At 41.1% G+C, this 22,196-nt stretch overlaps 1 protein-coding gene across 1 annotated transcript in view; it reads left to right on the top strand.

The window, feature by feature from the left end:
• Positions 1-563: 563 nt before the first annotated feature.
• MONOS_274 (putative HECT-domain-containing protein) overlaps positions 564-22,196 on the top strand; it is a gene marked incomplete at its 5' end in the record, with an annotated part of 45,546 nt that continues 23,913 nt past the window's right edge. The window contains 2 exons of the mRNA XM_067872683.1: positions 564-11,523; positions 11,685-22,016. Coding sequence (XP_067731728.1) covers positions 564-11,523; positions 11,685-22,016 — 21,292 coding nt within the window. The remainder of the gene's footprint in view (positions 11,524-11,684; positions 22,017-22,196) is intronic.

The following is a 22,196-nucleotide window of genomic DNA, read 5'->3' as shown; positions in this document are numbered from 1 at the left end:
TTATGCTTTTATTTTTTCAGAATTATGACTTTATAACTCAGGAAAATAGTCAATTGATTTTGTTTATTTCTAATTTGGGTTTCACTTTGATAATTAACTATCTTCTTGAAAGAAAACAAACGCAATCATCATCGAGACTTTGTTTTGATGGAAGAGATTCTAAAATTATAGAAGTTGACCGCAACATTTACCACGTTACTTATGAACAATGCATAATTGCTCTTCGTTTTTTATGTCTCGCATCAGAAAATAACATTCCAGCTTCTGATGTTCGAGAATTTGTTTATACTTTAATGACAAAAGATATCCTGAATGAAAACTTTTTTGAAGGCTCAGAACCTTCATTGGAATTTCTTATCCTTCTTTTTTTGACCATAAACAAGTCTGCTCATAACTTTTAATAAAATATAACCAATTTCTCTTTAATCTTATTTCTATTTAAATTGATCGTAATTTTTAAACATATATTTTGTGTTATGAAACATTTCATGTTTTTGGATTTATCATCTTTTTCTTTGATGCTTTCCTTTAAATTCTTTTGAAACAAAAGATCGCTCATTGGAATGAAACCGATTTCTGCACGTGTAGCGGACAGTTATTGCTCTTCTTTATATCTACTTAAATCCACAGTTTCACAGGGCTGGGTCCATCCCTTAGATTTGATTGCTCCATATTCCAACCGCAAAACTCTTTATCTTCAACAGTACTCATTAAAAACTTCCCCGTTTGATATCCTTTCTTGTCCAATGCGGGAGTTGATTGCGGCAAACTGCTTGATGATGCTGCAGTTCTGCTCGCCGTCTGTTTTTCGCTGTCCGAAAGAGAGTGGGCCTCAGAAATTGTTGGCTGTCCCTCCTTCAAATATTTCGATGATGCAATCCGATGAAGATGCTTCAAAGAGCTCATTTTTGAAGGAAAACACAGATTACGATACTATTCCATTGCATTTTACACAAGACTCAGCACATTCATCTTCAGAATTAAGTGGTTCTTCCACCAGGTCATTTGACTCATATAAATCTCTGGTCCCTTCTATTGCTGATTCAGATCCATCGCTAATCTCCATTCGCGTGACTGAGATTCTGCAGTGCGAGAAAACACATCCATTTTTCGTGAGTCTGATATTAACTGCGATGAAATCACAATTGGAAACATCTCTTCGTGAATTGCTGCCTGGTGTGATTCAGACACCGAATGGAGTTACAGCTTCAAACAATCCTGTGCAGCAAAAACAGACGGGCTCTAATCAGCAATCATCATCATCATCATCAACAACATCAACATCAACATCAACAACAACAACAACAACATCATCATCATCTACTACAACTACTTCTTCTTCCTCTTCCTCCTCTTCACCTCCATCCTCATCACCACTTCCAAAGCCTTTGCCATCTCAAAGCGAATCTGCCTCATTTTTTCGCCAGCGCTGCCCTTTGCTCTCATTCATCCCTTCCATCTTCAACAAGTGCAACTATCAGACGTACACCCGGTTCTTTGCTGCTCCAGCATCGCTTTTGTTGAACTTTATGATGCCTGCATTTGAGAAGGAGCAGAAAGAAGTGAAAGCAACACTTTCACATTCTCAGTCAACCGTACCAGCAGGCGATAATTCTTCTTCTTCTTCCTCTTCTTCTTCAGCTTCTTGTTTAATGGTGAATTCAACAGGATGCCAAGATTCTCAAAAGATAGATCTTTATTCATTCACAGAAAAATCACCAGCAAAAGCTCCTTCTTTCCAAACGATTGACAGACTGCGCCAATTCTTGTTTCTTGATGAAGAGACACAACATCAAATAGAAATGCTGCCTTCTTTTTCATCAAAAACAACACCAGAAAATCAAGAGTTGGAAAAATATACAGATATCAGTGAGCATTTAAGCACAAAAAACAATGAAGAGAACAAACACTTTCGATCCAACTGTTTCAGGGAGATTAAAGAAAGTCATTCTCTTTTTGTCGATTTGCCTTCAGACACTCAAATCATAAACCCTCAGTCTCTTTTCTCAGTGAACAGCGCATTGGCTCTTCCTCTCATCTCCAGCGAGAAACAGCCATCAGCCTTTTTCATCGAATGCCAGTCGAAAGAAGATGAATGCTCTTCCACACAAAATCTTATTAATTCTTCTGCTTCTGTGTCTGAAAACGGAAACACACAAACGCATTCACCACGATTTGTGCCTGTTCTTGCGCTGAATTCATCGCCAGTCATGTCTGCCTTGTCTGTGACGTCTTCATTTTTGTCTCTGATGAGCACATTTTTGCAGTGTCTCCCGATCTTTCTGCGGGACGAGACATATTGCTTGAACACATTCTATCTGATTCAGAACATTTTTGCCTTTGTGAACTACAAACACGATCAGAATGTTCCTGTCACACTCCCAAAAAGCTGCCCGTCTTCTGCAAAGACAGCTGCTTCTGCGTCTCAGTATTCATCTTCTGCAAAATCATCCAAAGACAACGAAAGCAACAAGCCGAATTTGAACACACTGACTGCGCAGAATTACTCTAAAGGCAGTTTTCGAGATGTCCATTTACAGTTCCTCAACGAGCCATTGGAGGTGTTTTTTGATTCAGTCAATGGTAGCCCCATCAAAAAAGATGGCTTTTCGCACTCATCCTTTGACATATCGATTGACCCAAGTATTGTTTCTTCTCCAGCCTCAAAGGAAACAATTGCAGCAGTCAAACGTTTGTGTGGTTCAGTCGCAAACACAAAAGCCTTCAAGAACTTGTGTGACATGTCTGCTGTTTCGCACACACTCGACAGCTACATCCACAGTATCCCTTCGCTTTCTCGCGATTTTGCAGCTCAAATCGCCTCACAGTCGTTTTCTGAGTTAAACGGCGATATTCATTCAACCAAAGATATAATTGGAAGAGAATGCAAAGACGGAGAAAGCGCATCTTCAGCAGCTTCACCAGCTGCAATGCATTCATTTTTATCAGAAGCTCCTGCAAACTCCACATCAACTTCAGCCTCATCTTCGCCTCTCATTTCAGATGATGAAGCACTTCCTGAACTTCAGCCAGCCAATCAGCCAATAATCTCCATGCCGCCGTTTGTGAGGTTTACCCAAACGGCTTCTTACTTCTTTTCGGCGACGACTCTTCTGCGGTCGCAGCCCGAAGAGCCATCCACCACCCAGCTCGACCTGAGGCAGCTTCCGTATGACATCGACGATCTGTCAACATGCCTCCGATGCTGCACATACTGCAAGTCGCCAGACAACACCACAAACTTCGTCGGAGTCGCCAAGCTGTGCAACCCTCCCCCTTTCTCTGCACAGGCGTCTCCACTGAAGATAGACGAGATGATGCGAAATGAAGAGGAATGGGTGAGAGTGGTCAATAAGACAGACATGTGGATCTACCACAGCCACGAGATTTTGAGGAGAGAAGCTCAAAATGCGAGGGAAAGAATTAACGAAGATTATTTGGATAGATCAAGTAAAACCAATCAGATGGAAACAGACAACAACGAAAAAGAAAGTTGCTCACATGAAGTTAACAGAAATTCAAGCGTTTCATCATCATCATCATCATCATCATCATCATCATCATCATCATCATCATCTTCTTCTTCTTCTTCTTCTTCTTCTTCTTCTTCTTCTTCTTCTTCGACTTTATCAAGCAACTCACATTCATTCATTCAAAGCATTTCTCAGCAGAAAGCACACCTGAACAACTCTTCAGACCAAGCAATTGAAAAGAGAAGAGCAGATGTTAATTTTCCACTTTCTCGTTTGATTTTCCCACATATCTTCCCATCCACCACATTCACATCTACACCCCCAGACTTTGACTCGACTCTTAATCTTCCTCTACCCCCAGCTCTGATGAATATGAGAACAGGAATTTCTCAACTGATGGAAAGCATAGAGAAACAAGAAATTGCAGAGAAGGAAATAAATACATCGAACAAAATGGAGATAAATATCACAGAACAAAATGGAATCACCCAAGCAGACTGCGCAAACAATACCTTAACAGAGAAAAAAGAAGACATCTCAGAAGACTCAAATCATTCACAAGCAAGTCCTGCAGATTCTTCACACACTCATCAATGCATCCACCATCCTCTGTTGGGAATGCCTCCTCTTCATCTTTTCACCAACCAGACACAATCTCCTCTTTCTTCGCTTTACAACAGCCAATCAAAATACATCAGTCCAATCCAACTGCTCTCATACCTGCTAAGCACCCCTTCCCCTCTCTTCTCCCAGATGCTCTTCCCTTCGGCTGTGGAGTTTCTGATTGCTCTGTTCAACCTGTGCCCTGTCAAGTTAAGTCTGTCTCTGGGGCTGACAGACGGATGGTGGTGGCTGCTGGAGCAGATGTGCATGTGCGGGTTTATGTTCCAAAGGGAAGCTGAAGAGAGAGAAAAGAGACAGAACGAAGCACATGAAGAATGGAAAGCAAATTGCAAGCACCAAAAGTGTAATAATAATACTGAAGAGCTGGCACACAAAGAGAGCGATTCGACAGATAAATTAACTGAAGATTCAAATTCTGCCATCCCAGCTCATCAGGCTCAAAAACGTGAGCTTGGTGATCATCTTACTGCTAAAGAAAAGAGAATCGATGAAGCAACAAAAGAAAAGTTTTATTGCTCTGAGATTACTTCTTCAAACCGTTCACGCAAAAACCACTCTTCTTCTTTGACTCGTCGAATATATCCAGAAAAGTTTCGACCGTTGTTCCAGTTAAACAGAGCATTCCCCACAGTTTCAGCCGCACTTACAATTATGCGCTCTCTTCAGCCAGAGAATCTGATGCCTCCCATCTCATCCACCGATTTTCCAGCCCCTGCGTCTCTACACAGCACGTTCTTTCCACGAAAGGCTTCTGGCGAGGCATTAAATAATACCTCAAGAACACAAACACTGGTGAACTTTCAGCACTGCAACCCGATTTCCCTTTCGTCTTGCTCTCCTCTTCTGTTTCCGTCGCAGCAGAAGGCTTTCACACAGAAATTGCTCGTGATGATTTTCGCGCTTGTGCGGGATGTGGTCGTCTATTCGCACAAAAGTCCGCTCCTTCTGCCGTTTATGCTTCCGCGGCTGCTGGACATGTACCACTCAGCCAATCTCGTTATGTGGAAAGAAGATTACAGCCCTTCTGATGATACAGAAGAATATCAGAAAATGGACAAAGAAATCGAAACAAAGGACACAAGAATTTCATCAACTTCCGAATCAGATAATAAAAAGAGTTCATTCGAAGGAGATGCGAAAGCTTCGAAAGAAATAGCAGTTTCTTCTGAAGACCATAAAAATGAGGATCATACCGAAAGTGATTCTCAAGAGATGAGCAAAACAATTGATGGAATTGAATCATCACATTCAAATGCCCCTCAATCAGATTTGAATGAAACTTCAAACATCAATGGCTTGAAGGATGAAAACCATGCAGATGAAAAGCAATCAACCAAAGACACTTCAAAGAACACACAAAATAAAAAGGAAAAAGATGAAGAGAATGAAACAATTAAACAGAAATGCAGGGTTTGCTGTTACATCAACAAGGAAACAGATGTTCCAACACTTCAGAATTACGCGTTCCTGCTAGGGGCAAACGAATTTATGAAGATTACACCTGCATTCTCAAAGATGAGGAAGCAGCAAACGACTCAATCTCAAAAAGCATCTTCTCAGAAGCAGGCTGCAGACTCTTCAGTCGACAAGGATTCTGCTTCAGCTGTTGCATTGTCACCATCAGGATTAAATACGAAGGAAGTGAAAAAACCAGCATTGACATCAGAAGCAACACCAACATCAGCATCATCAAAATCAACTGATCAACAAATGCTCACACCAAAGCAGCTAATGAGCATGTTTGGAATTGATCAATCGAATTTTCTGTCAGAGATTACAACTGGTAACATTCTGATAAGCATAAAGAGGATAGTCACTATGAATGCGACTCTGCCATTTATACCTCCACCGCCTTTCGACTCACTGAATCTTGTTGTTCTTCCGAGCACCAAAAATAACCCTGATGTTTACTGCAACGACGATATGCTTGTAAATCTTGAGGAGGGAAATTTCAACACTGGATCAAACATTGCATTGACAGAAATACAAAAGGATTCAAGTGTTGCTTCAGAATTTTGCGAATCAGAAAAATCAGTTGAGCTCATAAAGACTGCAGCAGATTATTCCAATCCAGCTTCATTGAGCACTTCTTCATCAAAAGGTGCACACACCAAAGATGACAAGCAATGCCAAAAACTTCAACATCTTGTTACTCCTCTCACTCAACTCGCTACTCACATCTTTGGCTCTCCCGTTGACTGCGGACTGGCATTTTTCTCGCCTTTGTTTTTAATCACTCCACCTCCGGCAAACAGAGTGACAAACGAAAAAGGCACAACAGACAGTTCAAGCAACGATAGCTCAAAAGGCAAAGACGGACGAATGCTATCTACACTCCCTGATTCATTTTTATTTGGCTCAGGATCATCAGCAAGCCAGCAAACGGATTCGAGTTATTTTCATCCACCTTTTAATCATTTGCAGCAGAATCATCATCCCTTCGATGATGTTTCGTTTCAACCACAAAATCAGAACTTACTTTATCAACCATCACGCCCTGTATATAGTTCTCTAACGCAACCTAACTTAGGCAAATCTCGCTCAAAAGAATCATCAGAAGGAGGAAGAAATCACCAGATACGTTCAAATTCATCTGCTTCCGATGTACCAGAATTTATAAAGCCAGTCATATCAATGACAAGAAGGACGTTGGAGGCAATTAAGCTGCATTTCTCAACAGACATGACTCCCTATCCAAAAGAATGGGGACTGATAAACTGCTCCGAATTTTCAGACGAAAACCATTTCCATGCAGCCTACAGCTTGTTTGCGAAGGAGTCAATGCTCCAAATATACCATGCAGACTTCATGCCGTCTCTGCTGCTGTCTGCCTTGACCATCCCTGGCCTTTCTGTTCATTCCTATTTCACTTCTTCATTGCTCCACACTCTGACAACAGCTCTTTTGAACAGAATGCATTCGTATCGTGCATCCACCCTTGTTCCCATCTTGCACCTTTTGATGGCGCTGTTCATCTACCCGCGCCTGACTCGTTCAGAAGAGAAAGCCCGGAAACGCGGTAAGCAGCTCCATCTGGCGCTTTCTTCTCCAGGCGCACGGAAGTATGCCCTTGTGTTTAAGCAGCTGCACGGAAACGCATACGAAATGCTCAAAGAGAAAAACAGTACAAAAAGTGAGGGAATGCTTAAAAATGTGAATTCGACAGTTACTGAGAATCGCGGAACTTTACCACATGTTTCGGGAAATCAAGCACTTTCTTCATCAACTTCGACACAAGCTTTATCATCTGCAAAGAACGCTTCCACACAAAAAGCAGCAAACGGCTCAAATTCTTGTTCTAACGTGAATTCTTCAGTTTCTTCATCAAACAATCAATTACCGCAAAACACAACAATTGCACAATATTTCCTTTCATTCCACAGATGTCCCGAAGAAGAAACAACCACAGGAGCAGTTGAGATTGTTCTTCTGTACCGCATCTGGAGGCTGCTGACTAACTCAGGCATGGCAGGCGAAGATGCGCTGATCGATGCAGTGAATGTTGTGTGCGAGTGGAATGTTTCGTTGACAGAAGACAAAGAAAGCAGAGAACAGAAGATGCTTGCGCTGTTGATAAATGAAAGAGAACGAAGGGCAGAAAGATTGGCAAGGAAAAATTCTATGAACAGAAAAACGAGTTTGTCGTCTTCTGAAAAGAACGATGAAACAATTCAGTCAACGACTATTACAGAAAAGGAAGATAAAGATGAAAAAGAAGTAACGTCATCGGTATTGTTAACACCGCCATCTCTGGCATCTTCTAAAACAAGTTCAGATGAGCCCAGCTCTCTGGACGAAGACGATGATGGTATTCAAAGACCGACTTCATACAGAGAACGATTTCCGTCTGGCATGCCAGACGTTTCAGTGGTTGTCAAGCGACTTGTCAGCTTGTGTCTATTTTGCTTCAGCACAGACGCCAAGCTGCTGTACACTTTCAGCAAGAACCGGGAATGGGTGCAACAAGAAACACCGTTTGCGCAACCAGCGAGTTTTGTGAGGGAAGACCATTCGCCAAATCCTTTGATGACAGCACAGCACATCCAAAATCAAACCAACCGCATTATGATTGGTCCAGGCGCTTTGGAGTACGACGGGGAGATCAGCTCGAACGAGGCTGTTCCGATGCCCGCTCCACCACTCACGTTCAGCAAGCGCACACTGCACTATTTGCTTGTGCTGCTTCTCTCACCAGGAGTGAGATGGTCTGAGGTATCTGTAGGCTTTTCATCATTGTACGACGATGAAATCGATGGGAAAAGGAGAGAAGTTGCGAAAAAACAACAGAAAAAGAATGAAGAAAAATGCTATTCTACTTCGTGTGGTCAGAAAACAGGCAATGAACGCATGAATGCTCAAAGAGCGATGAGACAAACTTCTTCAAATGAAACATTTGTTCCATTTGGTCTGTATCGATATTTTTCTTCAAAGTCCTCGTTTGCCATTGAAGTGACACATGCAAAAGAAAACGAGAATGATAGTCCTTCTTCTGATAGTCAATGCACTGTCAATGATGTTCAGTCAAAACTGAGTGAAATTGCTGGTTTTTCTTCTTCATTCCTTCACACCCCATCATCTCGCGCACTGATGTCGTTTTTGATCGAAGGAGATGACGAGGAATCCGTCTTCATTCAAAACACAAAGCATCTGTCGTTGAAAGAGACAGATGTGCCCATGACTGGCGTGGATATCAACTTGGATGAAAACTTCTCTTTTGCGTCTGCTGACTCCTACACTCTCCAATCCCTTTCTCTGCCAATCGCATTCATTCCGCCCACAAGCGAATTAGCTCGCATTCCACTTTCCCTCTCAGAATCCGTCCAAATCGATGCACCTTCTGTTCTTGTAACACTCATCGAAAACACACTTAGCTCACAAGAGCACAAATGCATTGCCTCGTTTCTGTTTACTGTTGTGCGCTTGTCTGCGGAGGCGCTGGCAGAAGAGTTGAGAGAAGGCAGAAGAGGCGCCATTGTGATTAGCGAGCTGCTGAAGGGAGGCTGGGTGACTGAGGATGGTGTGGGGATTATCCCAGGCATATTCGAAAGGATACAACCAAACAGAAAGAAAAAACTGATGAAAGATGAATTGAATGAATCGATGGAGGAGGATAAAGAGAGTGATAATAGTGCCATTTCAAGTCAAATAGATGACAGCGACAAAACAGCCGATTGGCAGAAGATGGATGTTGAAGTTAGCAACACGTGTGCAATGCAAGACGATCTTCCTTCTTCAACAGCTCCTCTGCAAACACCTGCTAATTCATCTGTGTTCTCGCTTTTCTCTTCGCAGACAGCATTATCTCCTTCTCAACCACAGAATGAAGCACTGCCCTTTTCTCATTCGCAGAAAACATTCACTTTCAACTCTACACAGGCCAAACCATTGATGCCCATCGTTTCACCTCACTTGCATTCACAACAGCAAACGCCACATCACTCTTCCACTGCGTCCACACCTCATTCTTCTTCTTCTTCCTCCTCTCCTTCTTCACCATTTGATATTCATACACCGTCATTTCCTTCATGTGATCCATATCAGCACTTCACGTCAAACACACCACTGAACCGTATTTTGACAGACATTTCACTTTCCTTCGATCTTTTCCATTTGTTCCGAACAGGTCGAATATTCGTGCTTGAAGAGCAGCTCACCCGACTCCTCTCTTGTTTGTGCATTCTGACAGACGAATCTATTCTCACACCTTCAATTTTCCCTACTTCTGTCCCGCCTTCATCTCGTCTGTGGCCGTTTCCATTCAGAATAATCAACATTCCATCTTGTGCTCAATCCACACCACAGGGCAATAAGCCCAACACAAATGCAAATCCGCAATCATCCATCTCTTCACAATCACCAGCTACTCCACTTCAGTCATCTATGCAACAATCACCAAACAACAAGAACCAAAGAGAAGTTGCACCCTCAGCCACAAACCCTGTTTATCCAGTTGTCATTCCTGAGTATGACCCCTGCAAACCCCACCCAACGCTTTTACACAGGCTGTGCGAGATCAACATGACTCTTGTTTGCCATTTGCTGCTGTCGCTTGTTGGCGTTGTGCAGTTTGCAACGTGGTGGCAGACGATGCTGAATGTATCGTCGGCTTCTATGAAACTCTTCTGGATTCCGATGAGACTATCTCCGATGGACTTTGAGGACGAAGCTGAATGCGATGCGAGCGAAGAAGAAGATAAATCTGCACTCAATTTTGATGCAAGTTCAAAAGCAAATAAATCAGAAATGGATGAAATTGATGCTGCTTCTTCTGAGGATGCTGATGGCTGTGAGCAAAGAGCAACTGATTCTTCAAGGAGAATAAATGAAATATGCGGTGTTGAAAAGGAAAAAACTATTTCTGCAGACTCAGAGAACGACAGAACACCAGAATGTTTGCATGATACTCAGCACAACATAGAAAATGAATCACAAAATGATTACAGGATTCCTTCTTCGAGCAGTAAAGACCGCGAATCTAAGACGAAGCCGTTGTTTGCATATGTTCCCTTTGCACTTCCACCCACCGCTCGACTTTTGATTGAGTCAATTTCAGTTCGTCTTTCGATGATTCCTCAACTGTTTGAAAAAGCCATCAAGATTTGCTGCTCCATCATATCATTTGGCATCTCACCAACAAGCCAGAAGCTGAGGTTCACTCATTCAAACCAGTCTTCTACTTCCTCTTCCTCTTCTTCCTTCCGCTCAATGAAGCACAATCAACAATACGACACTTACGTTGACACGCTCGCATTTGTTCCATATAAAGTGGAGAGTGAGCAGCTGAGTCTGGTTATCAGCCATTGTCTGACACAGCTGTTGGCTTTTGATCCAATGTCGCCAAAGACAGACATCAAGACAGTTGACGAAGTTGAAGCGCAAGAATCCAAATATGAGAGCAATAAGGATTTGAAGGCAGCTCGGAAGAAGAATAATATTCATCTTCACCAGCCTGAAGTAAAGAGCTGTGAAGAAGATTTCAATGAGAACAAGAAAGAAAAACCGAAAGGAAGGAAGGAAGAAAAGAAAAAGATGAAAAGAAATTGCGCCTCTTCATCTTCTTATTGTGAATGGAAGTCTGCAATAAACCAGGAATCTTTTATTCTTCAAGAAGAATTATACAAAACGATCCCACTTCATTTATACATCTCAAATTATGATGTCGACTCACCAGCTCATTTATATTCCTCCTCCTCCTCTTCTTCTTCGTTAGACATAACTCAAAACCCTTCTCTTTCTACCGTTTCGCCTTCCTCCCGTTTGCTGCTTGTGTCATCGCACTCAGCATATCTTCATTACATTATTCCACTCATTACTCGGTCTCTTTTCCTTTCATCTTCTTTTCTTTATCGCTCGCCTAATGAGAACGCAAAAGTCATGCAAAATTTCGCAATCCTATTGAAACAAAAAAAGGCTGAAAAGAAAAAACGTTTGGAACAACAAAAAGATTCAATTGACTTTTTTTTATTTTCTTTTTTTTACAATTAATCTGAAAAATATTCGTTTCATATATTTCACCCTTTCATGATATTTCATTGAATAACTTATAAATATATTTCTTTTTCAATTTCTTTTCAATTATTCACTCAGATCGTTCGTCGCACGATCAACAGGACTCGTCTTCGTCATCATCAGAAAGCGATTATTTGGAGCGATTTCAGAAGGATCCGCACCCAGCCACCCCCAAACCCTCGCCAACTCTTCTTGTTCTGCTGATGTTTGTCAATCGAGGCGGAATGGACCTGCTGGGTAGCGCGTGCGGATGGGTTTTGGACGAAGCTATCAAAAGAAAGAGATTAGGATTTTCAAACAGCGATTTGCAGGGCAAACAGTTGAGCATTAGCAATGACACTGCAAATACTTCTGAAAGTGCTTCAAATAAAAGGTGCATTGGCACAGAAGCTGGAGGTATGAAGATATGCTGCTCGCTGAATAATGCGAGGTGGCCATCATCTCAGACAGATAATAACACACAGAGCACAAATGGCACTCATCTTCCTTTTGTTCCATACATTAGAGCACATTGCACAAGGAAGTATCATTCAGTTAGCAATGAAACAGAGCCCGCTTCAGACCCAACAGAAAAAAATGCTTCTTCGTCCTCGCTTTCTTTTTCTTCTGCAGACAAAATCAATTCATGTGGCTCGTTTCCCATCGCTGTTGATTTGTCTCTTTTGTCACTTGCGTGCCACCGAGTCATACTGCCAAAGAACGAGCAGCTTCGCTTGTATTACTCAGGAACCCAGCCAGGAATGTCGAAGAAAGGCTATTTCCCTGAGAAAGAAGCAGAAGCAGAGATGACTCCAACTCCCCTTTCCCAATACCATCCCTCGTTTTCTCTCTCACCAGAGAACGATCAGGGAAGAAAAATGCTGAGGCTGAAGGCGAAAACTCTTCATTTTCGCGAGCATTTCTCGCCTTCTGCCAATCTCAGTGCTCCAGCGATGCTCTCTATAAACGAGCTCTTCACCAGAGACAGCGCTGTTGAAGGATACTATCTGAACAGCCTTCTCCAATACATCATCGTCACTCTTATTCCACACGCACATCCAATCAATGCATTCTTCACTGATATGATCAAAATGACCTTCGCACGCGAAAACACAGAATCGCAATTACAATTTATTCAATCTTCATTTCGACTGAAGATTTCAATGTTCTTTGTGTATTTTCTCCTTCCTCTTTTCGAGAGGAAGAGCTGGGGCATCCCGCAATCTTTGAACAAATATGATAATAACTACAGCAAAAGCACCCCAAACAGCGTTTCTCAGAAGAATTCGAAGGTGAATCAGAGTAGCTTATCTGAAAATAGAAGGTCAGGATTGTCATCTTCAGCAATTTCAAGTCAACAGTTTCAGTTTTCACCATTAGAACAGAGATTTTTCACTGGTGTGCGTTCACCTGCAGCTTGTCTGACAACTCCATTGACTTCTTCGCCATCTCTTGCATTCCCTTCTTCCTTTGCGCCTTCAGGCTATCCATCCACACATACATCCACTTCATCATTCATTTCTCCTTCATCTCACAACCAGCCTTTGTCCGTAGCATCCACTTCGTTTTCTCCTCCTTTTGCAAACGTGTCCCAACCACTTTCCTTCCCCCCTCTCGGAAATAACATGTTTTCCCATGTACTGCACCCGACATCTGTTCCATCGTCATCTTTCGTTTCTTCCTCTTCATCTCAGAATTTGTCTCTGACTCCCATCGGCACATCTATACAGCCACCTTCAATCAATCTTTCCGCTCCACACTCACTTCAGACGAATACTCCTTCACTACACCAGTCTTTAACTCCTTTGCACGCCGTTGCTAATCCTCCTTCTGTTGCATCTAACATTACCACACCAACTTCTTCTTTGTCCTCTTCAGCTTCCACAACAGCCACATCCACACCCGCTTCAACATTGTTCTCTCTATCAAGCCATTCTACCTCAATTGCACCATCTCCACTATCACAGGACTCTCATCTTTCGCCTTCACATTCCGATTGCACTTCAGCAGTAAATGGCCTTCCGCCAAACATTAACTCACTTTTCTCAAGCTCCTCGTTTCTTTCGCCAACTACTCTTCTGTTTCCACCAGAAGTGCTGGCATTTATGTCTGTTCTTCCTTCTGACTGCGTCGTCATTCTGATGAAAGCTTTGCAAGAGCTTCGCGAATGGCTTGTTTCTGTTCCAAATTTCTGCGAAGTGAAAGAAAGCGACCACAAGAAGATGCTTCGGCGTGTGAGAAAATTGAGAAAAGATCTTTCGATGATTGGTCCAAGAGGCACAGAAAGATTGACGCTCAAAGAGAATCTTGCAAAGTTTGAAGAGATTCAGTCATCAATGCAAGAGGCACCATCTGCAGAACCCCCCAAACGCACCGATGATTCTTTACAAGACTCTTATACAGCACAGTTAGCATCCACACTTTCTTGTAACTTGCTCATCCCTTCTGCACATGCTATGTCTTCTGCTGTCCCAACTCCTATGTGCTGTCATCATGACTATTCAGTCTTCCATCAACGTACCTTCAATAATAATGGTATCCTGCAGCATTTGAGTAACGAAGAAGCATCCGACAAACAAAAGAAAATAGAAAGCCAGCAACACACATCATTTTTCAGTGAATTCAAAAAGTCTCTTCCTCTCGAATTAATGGAACAAACGAATTATTTCTGTGATTTATTTAAAGGACAGTACTTAAGCGAAGTACGGGGATTAGACAACAATCCTGGTGAACGCTTGTATGTTCTGCATTTTGACAATTCTCTGGATATCACTAGCATATTCGCAGGAAGGACATTACCTTTTGCACATACAATTGTTAATCCAATTACTCACGTGTTCCGCTATCAAAAGGAACACACGATGCTTGATATCCTTGTTGAACTCTTCTTGCAGACACTTTTCAGCGGAAGCGACATGCGAGTGTCAGATGCTGTTGAATCAAGTTTCTATGGAGAAGAATACTTCAACAAGAAGTGGAAATCAAAGCGATATCAATCTCTGAAGCATTTGTACGATTGGGTGCAAAAAAAGTTCAATCAACATTACCATCCAGAGAAGAAGGATGCTCCAGCTTCAAATACATTGTCTGTCGTTTCTTCAGATAATGATGGTTTGGCATTATCTGAACAGAAGGCAATGAAGCAGAAGGATAAAAATGTGGATGAAAAAACCGAGATAGATAAAAATGAAACAACATCCGAAAAAAGTGTTTTGAGTTTGAACAGTGCTGAATCAACTTCTTCAGATCACACATCTTCGAAGGAAGCAGAATCGAAAGAATACGAAAAAGCAAGTGCATTTATTGACAAAGAAGGTGACAGCGACTTGAATGAGAAAAGTGTAAAGACTGATGGCTTAGAACACGAGAAAAGCAAAACAATCAAAAAAGAACTGACATCTGATTCTGAATCTGAATCAGGGGAAGGATCAGAACATGAGCTGCTCTCTTGTGAAAGCGATTCAATCGAATTTGACGAAGATGAGGCTGTAGAAAAGGAAAAGAGATTATTTACAGACAATCCACAGATTATTCCAGAAGAAGCCGACCCATTTCAAGGATTGTTCCTTCGCCGTTCTCTGCCTCATTTCAACGTTCCTGAAGCAATTTCATTCAGCAACCCAACATTCAGACAAAACTGGGGCTCTTTGTTTACGCCAATGGAAGTTGAATTCATTGAAGAAGAAGAGAGAAAAGTACAAAAGGAAAAGGAAAAAAAAGATGAAACCACTGACAAAAAAGACTCGTTGAACGGTGAAGCTAAATCTTCTACAGATGCAATTTCAAACAAACCCTTTGAAGCTGATTCATTCCAGAGTGGAGGAAATTCCAACATGCCACATTTTGAGATGCACTTTCCATCTTATGCTCAACCAGAGCAAAACTTACATCCACAACAAAATGAACAGCACAATTCGAATTTATTAGGTTGGGGTGCACAGGAAATGAGAAGATTAGAGCAAGATCCATATGCTGGCTCGCCCATGGACATCATTGTGGAGACGCTGATGGAAATGGGAACAACACATGCGAGAGCAATACAAGCCTGCGTTGAGCTCGGTTCTGAGCTAACTCTGGACAATGCAACAGCTTGGCTATTTGATCATCAAGTGAATGATGAAGAATCAAATAATCATCAGGAACAGGAACAGGCACAGGCACAGGCACAGGCGCAGCCATCTCAACAGGAAGAGATTCATGCAGAGGAAGATGCTTCACAAAATCAGCAACAGAACAACAGCAATCTGTTGCATCAGCCGCAACAGGAAGAACACCATGAAAACAATCAAGCAGAACAAAGTGAACAATCACAGTCTCTAGCAATTCAGGAGCATTCGAATACAGCCTGGGTATTGCCATCGTCTCAATCTATTTCAGGAGATGATCCAGTTCCACAACAAGCTCATAATGAGCAGCCCCAATCAAATGAGCAAGTTCACAATGAGCTTTCAAGCAATGACTCTTCTAATTCGGAACAAAATACTCAGGCACAACAGGTGGAACAACAACAAAATCTGAATGCATCTCCTCAACAAAATGAAGCAAACATTCAATCTCCACACGAGCAATCTTTAGAACCACAGCAACAACAGCCATCTCATGTTGAATTCGAACACCAGTTTATGGAAGATATGAGCGATGAGGATGCCTTGCTTTTAGCACTCCAAATGTCAACTGAAGACCAAAGCGCGAACCTGCATCAAGAAGTTCAGCCTCAGCTGGAAGCAGTTCAGCCGCAGCAAATGGAACAGAACGCGTCTGAACATGATGCTTTTCAATCTCGCGAGCGGCCAGTTGACATTTCTTTTCCAACAAGTGGCCTAGTTGAGGCTCCTGAAATGCTTAATCTTCCACGATTCGAACAGCCCAGTCATGAATTTGCCATAGAAATTCCACATATGACTGTTAACAAGCCAAATATTTCATCCCATTCTTTTGAAGAGGCATGCAATAAAGATGAAATCTTTTCTAATAAAAAATTAAGTCTTGATTCTTCAAACGAGCCATATGAAGAAGTAAAAATTCAGCCAGAGTCAACAAAGCAGCGTTCCAATCAGCCTTCTGAAAATGCATTTGAAGACAACACTCCTGATCCATTTGTATGTCCATTTTATGAGTGGTTGTCATTCATCAATAAATGTCAAAGAAATGAAATAATGAGACATAATGCAGTAACTGATAATAAGGAAGTTTATACAATCTCTTTGAAACTCCATTTCACTTCCTTCTCTCTCAACACAAGCTTGCATCGTACAGAAATATTACGTCGCTCTCCTTCAAGAATTGTCTCCGATGTTGACGAAAGTGCATTTCCACGGAGATTTGCAAAATCAAAAATAGTTGAATCGAGAAATTGTCCTTCTTATCAACATAAAACCAGATGGAATTCTGAACTCTTTTTAGCGGAAAAAGACCCAGTTGTCGAAAGCATTAAACCAAAGCTGCTATTCTCAACTGGAATTCCGTTTGTTGATCGTTTATCTTTTGAGGCAATTTCACAAAGGGCATCCACGCATGCTTTTAGAAAAGGAAATAATAACAAAACCGTGAACGTCAATACAAACAATGATAAGCTACCAACTTTATCTGAATCTTCATCTGGTTTTGTTGATTCGCAAAACATGCTTTATGAATATCTCAATTGGCCTGTTGCCGTTCTTATCTCACTGCCCAAAATTGCACCTTCTCTCCTTTTGTCATACATTTATTCTCGATCTTTTTCAAATTTGTTTTTAACACATCCAGTTAAAGTCATGCCGAGCCAAAGTGTTCATGGGCGTGCAAACTCATCTTTTGAATTGCCTCACTTTTTGATGTCTGATGCATCACAAGCCATCATTATTCCTGGCGATGCTGATCGTCTAATGCTTCATCTTCTTCGAGCGCGCAATTGCACATTTACAAAATCACTGACGAGCCAACCAGTACGAGCTGTTCCAACGTTAACAGCTTTCCCATTTGATAGCAACGACTCTTCTCCATGCTCTCGTTCAATGCCATTCTCGAGAAAGTTTCAAGTTGAGCATCCAAAAGTGACTACTCGACAGGATATCGACATGGACCAAGTTGATTTGCTGCTGAACAATCATGCTTGGAGGCGACTTGACGTCCATGGATTTGTGTGGCTGAGAACAAAGGAGCAGCCAGGAGATGGAAAGGAAGAACTATTTTTCAACGAAGATGCCCTTTCTAATTCAAAGTCTATTTCGACATCATCATCTACATCAAATAGAATGGAAGATGATAGCGATTCTTCGAGCAAAGCTGCTAATTCATACATGAATTCAACATTGTTCTGCTCAGATCCCACAAAAGCGAGTTCTGTTGGTATTTCGATAGCCCCTCTGACTGTTATGCCTCTTTTATCTGTGTTCCCACAGTCTGACATTCATCTTCTGTCATTTGCATCTCTCATTTGTCAGAACATCTTCCAGTTATTTAGCACATTGGAAACATGTTATAAGCGTTCTTCAATAAATGAATCTTCCTTTGTGCCTGACAATTCAAAGAAAAATTGGAAGTTAATTGGCACTAGCTTATCTGTTGATGATGCTATTTGCACTCAAATGCTTCCATTGGCTGCTTCACCAGCGCTCAATTACACTCATCCATCAACTGCAACAGAAAGTGCTTCATGCACCTCCATTTCTGACATCACATCCATGCTGTTCACATTGATTCAGCTTTTATCCCAGCTTGCTCGAAACTATCCGTGCATTCTCGTTTTTCTTCAGGGACGTGAAATTGTTGTTAGATTATTTTCTATTGCAGTGAACATCACTCGAAAAATGATTGACAAAGCGAGAAAAGATGCAATAACTTCTTTTAATGATTTTCTGAGTGGCATGAAAACAGCGGATTTTTATTGGACAATGATGCACAATTCTAGATCAAATGAGAAAGATATAGAAACGTATAGCTATTGCGATGCAAGCGAAAATGAAAGCATTCAAAAATTTCCTTCCGCAATGATTCATTATACAGCAAAAGCATTTGATCCATATAATGAACATGCACCAACATTGTCCATTAACGCCGATTATTTTATGCCTCGCCATCTTGAAGCAAATAACTCAATCGCTGCTTCAAAAAGAGCATCTCAAAACCTTTCCGCTCAGACTTCGAGACATGTACTATCTGAGCAATGCAATCTTACACAAATTCCTCCCGAGTGGCGCTGGTCATCGTTCGAACTTGCTCCTCGCTTCTATTCGATGGGAACAACTTCATCATTCTTTGGAATGAGGAATCGAATGCCTTCTGCTTCATTAAGTCATCCCATTCTGTCATACACTCCTTTAATCCTCAGCAGTCGCTCATTATATCCCAATCCGTATCACACGTTATATCTTCCTGATATTTCAAAGAAAAAGGGAAAGACAGAGTCGGATCCGTTTGTCCCGTCCTTCCTGGATAAGCCAAAAATTAGGGTATTTGGAAGGGGAATGGAACGTATTCCTCGCAAGGTTGAAGCCATTATGTTTTTGAAGGCAAAGCCTCAGAAGATTTTGGAAAGCATAAAGACGATGGAAGAAAAATTGAAAAAAGCAAATACAAAAATGGATATCATTGAAAACACTAGTGAAAAAACGAGCGCTTCGACTTTTCTGTTTCCAAAAATGCAGGATGTGGCAGATCCGCAAATCAATTCTTCAGAATCAGTTGCCTCACCACTTTCGAATAAATCGTTTTCTACCCTTTTCCTTCTTCAGCGTTTCCAATATGCACTCCGTCAGGCAACAACAATTATGCAACAAGATACAGCTTTTCTGTCTCCATTATGTGATTTGCTTTGCTTTATGACTGCTCAAGACTTGCTTTTCCAGAATAACATTGCTGGATTAAAAACAATTCCTCAGACTCCTGTAAAGGACGTTCATATGCCAAGCACAAATGATGACTTTTCGAACAAAGCATTTAACAAACTGATGAACACTCCACAATCAAATCATATTCTATCAAACGAGAATCAGTCATTAAACAATTCTTCTCCTTTCAACACATTTTCTGTGCCATTTCCTCCATCAAATGATAATAAAACACAAAAATCTAGTGATGTATTCAGAGTTTTGGACGACAGACCATTTGCCTTATCTTCTCAACAACAAACTGAAGTAACAAAAGGCATTTTGGAGTTGCTATCAAGCATCTCACTTCTCAGAGAAGATCTGAAAGAAGCGTTTAAAGATGCTCGAAAGGAGGATAAAAAAATGATCAACAAATTGATTGAGATGTATAATGCATTGGAAAAAAAGAAAAAAGAAAAAGGAGATAAAAATGTTATTGCATCAACACTTTCAAATAAGATTATTGAATCTTCAACAGATGACAATGCAAATGCTCCATCCAATGATTCACAACATCTCCAAAAGAAAAAGTGCGAAACATCAGAAGGCAAACATTCAAAAATGGAATATGATTGTACAACAGGCGAAGAAAGCAATTGCAACACAATCGGAGAAAGCGAAGAGTCATTGAATTTGAGTGTGCTGATTGACGAATACGAGAAAAGAGAAGATGGAATAATGCTCTTTTTGAGAAAGATTATTTCAATGGTTTCTATTACACCTCCTCTTCATGCTGCAACTATCCAAACAATATTTGAGCTGTTTTCTCGTGTTTTGTCTTATCAACTACCTTCTGTGAAATCATTTCTTCAGAACTCGAATCTATCATCTTTTATGCCATTTTCAGCATCAATTCAATCCGAATGGCCATCTTCAATGATTCCAAAGAATTCTACTCAACCACAACCTACACATGACTTTCAGCAAAAATCCACACTTAGTCCATCTCCTTCATTCACCTATCCATTCTACAAGGCTCCTCAGACTTCTTCATTTCCAAGAAACACGTATTCGCCTTGGGGATTTGGCGCTGGTGATGTTGCTACGACTCAACAATCTTCACAGCCTCCATTTTCTTTTAGTAATTCTTTTGCAATGCAAAATAATCGCTGCGAAAATCCAGAACCATTGAATAACCAAAACGGCCAATTACTGATTGAGAAAAGTGATATGGCAAAGTTCCAAAAAGAAGACACTGCATATCTTGAACGGGTTTCAAAGCTTTTGTCTCTTGCACCTTATCTACCATCTGAATCTCTTGGGGCCTTTCTCCATTTGTTCGCTCTTTCTCTAGAAACAGTTCAATCGGAAGCAGAAAAGATTCGTATTGGCATAAGAGCAACATTTTCGTTTCACAATGATTTGATGCTTGCATCTGCAAGTATCATCAATGAAGAGAAGAACCTGTGCGTAGCAGATTCAACAATCAGAAAAATGAAACAGTTGAAAGTTGCAACCAAAATCGATGAGCAAAGTTTGAAAACTCCAAGAACGGAATATGAGGATGAACAAAATGAAATGGAGAATCAACAAACCTCGTCTGAAAAGCCTAATCTCCTTCTTCCTCCAAACTTAGCGCAATCGTCCTCTTCAGCTTCATCAGCGAAGAGCAATTCGAGTTTGAAATCCAGACGAAAGAAGAAACGAGACAACCGCCTATTTTTACCTCTTTCTGTGCTTGCTGAAGCAGCAGGTCCTTCAATTTTAACAAACTTAAAGCTGTTTATATTTATTCTATTAGAAGAATGTGATGCTGTTGTTTTAAGTGCTGCGCACGAGCCCGCTTTAGCCTCACATCTTTCTCCTTTGGCAATTGATGATCCAAGCAGAAACTCAAATACACTTGAACAAAACACATCTGGTCTTCCAAAGATTGGGATGCCACGCTCAAATTCTTCAGCATTTTCAGCGTCTTCTATTGCAAGTGTTTCAAATTCATCAATCTTTTCTCCAACAACTTTGTCTGATGATGCATCTAACTCAGAGTGGAAGAAGTTTATTCTCTCACTAACTTCGATTTTATCTTCGTTGACTGCTCAAGATTTGTTGAATTTGACCGAAGAAAAACTGGTGTTTGCATTGAAGCCGATGAAGAAAAGAGATTCAATCAGTCAGAACGCTAACTTCAAGATTCCGAGAGAAAACATTCGCATTGGAAAAGAAAACAATAGCAACACACAGAAAAAATGCGATTCTCGACAGCAACAGAGACAAACCAAAAAGCGTGGAAATAACCGCAAAGCAAACAGGACAAACAATCCATTGCCTTCGAGTACTTCAACTGAAACAAGTCAAAATGCAACGACAAATTCGCACGCTTCTTTGTTCTCATCTGAGCTCGCATCAATAATGGCAACATCTCAGCAATCTCCTCTCGGGTTAAAGCAAAAAATGCTTCAAATGTGGGTTTCTCCTTCGAAGCTTTCACTGCCAACAATGTCTCCAAGACTGTCGCTGTTGGCTTCTCTCATATTTACTTTATTCAATCGTGTTCTTCATTTGGCTATTCATCCATCATCAATGGAATTTCCTTTATCACCTTCATTGAAACTGATAGATCAATATGGTTCAAGCAACAACAAAAGTATATCAGTAACATCAGAGAATCATTCGACTCAAATGAATGAAAGCAAAAAAGCGATGCAATTCAACAGAACCAACGGATTTATGAATGAACGAACGAAAAGAAATAATGAAAAGAGTCATTGTTTTATGTCTCAGGAAATCAATGAAGACAGTTTCATGAACTGGTCATTAAATTCCA

The sequence above is a fragment of the Monocercomonoides exilis genome (genome assembly GCF_001643675.1).
Source record: "Monocercomonoides exilis strain PA203 chromosome Unknown scaffold11-1913109, whole genome shotgun sequence".
Taxonomy (NCBI): Eukaryota; Preaxostyla; order Oxymonadida; family Polymastigidae; genus Monocercomonoides; species Monocercomonoides exilis.
This window is presented reverse-complemented; position numbering and strand designations above follow the sequence as displayed.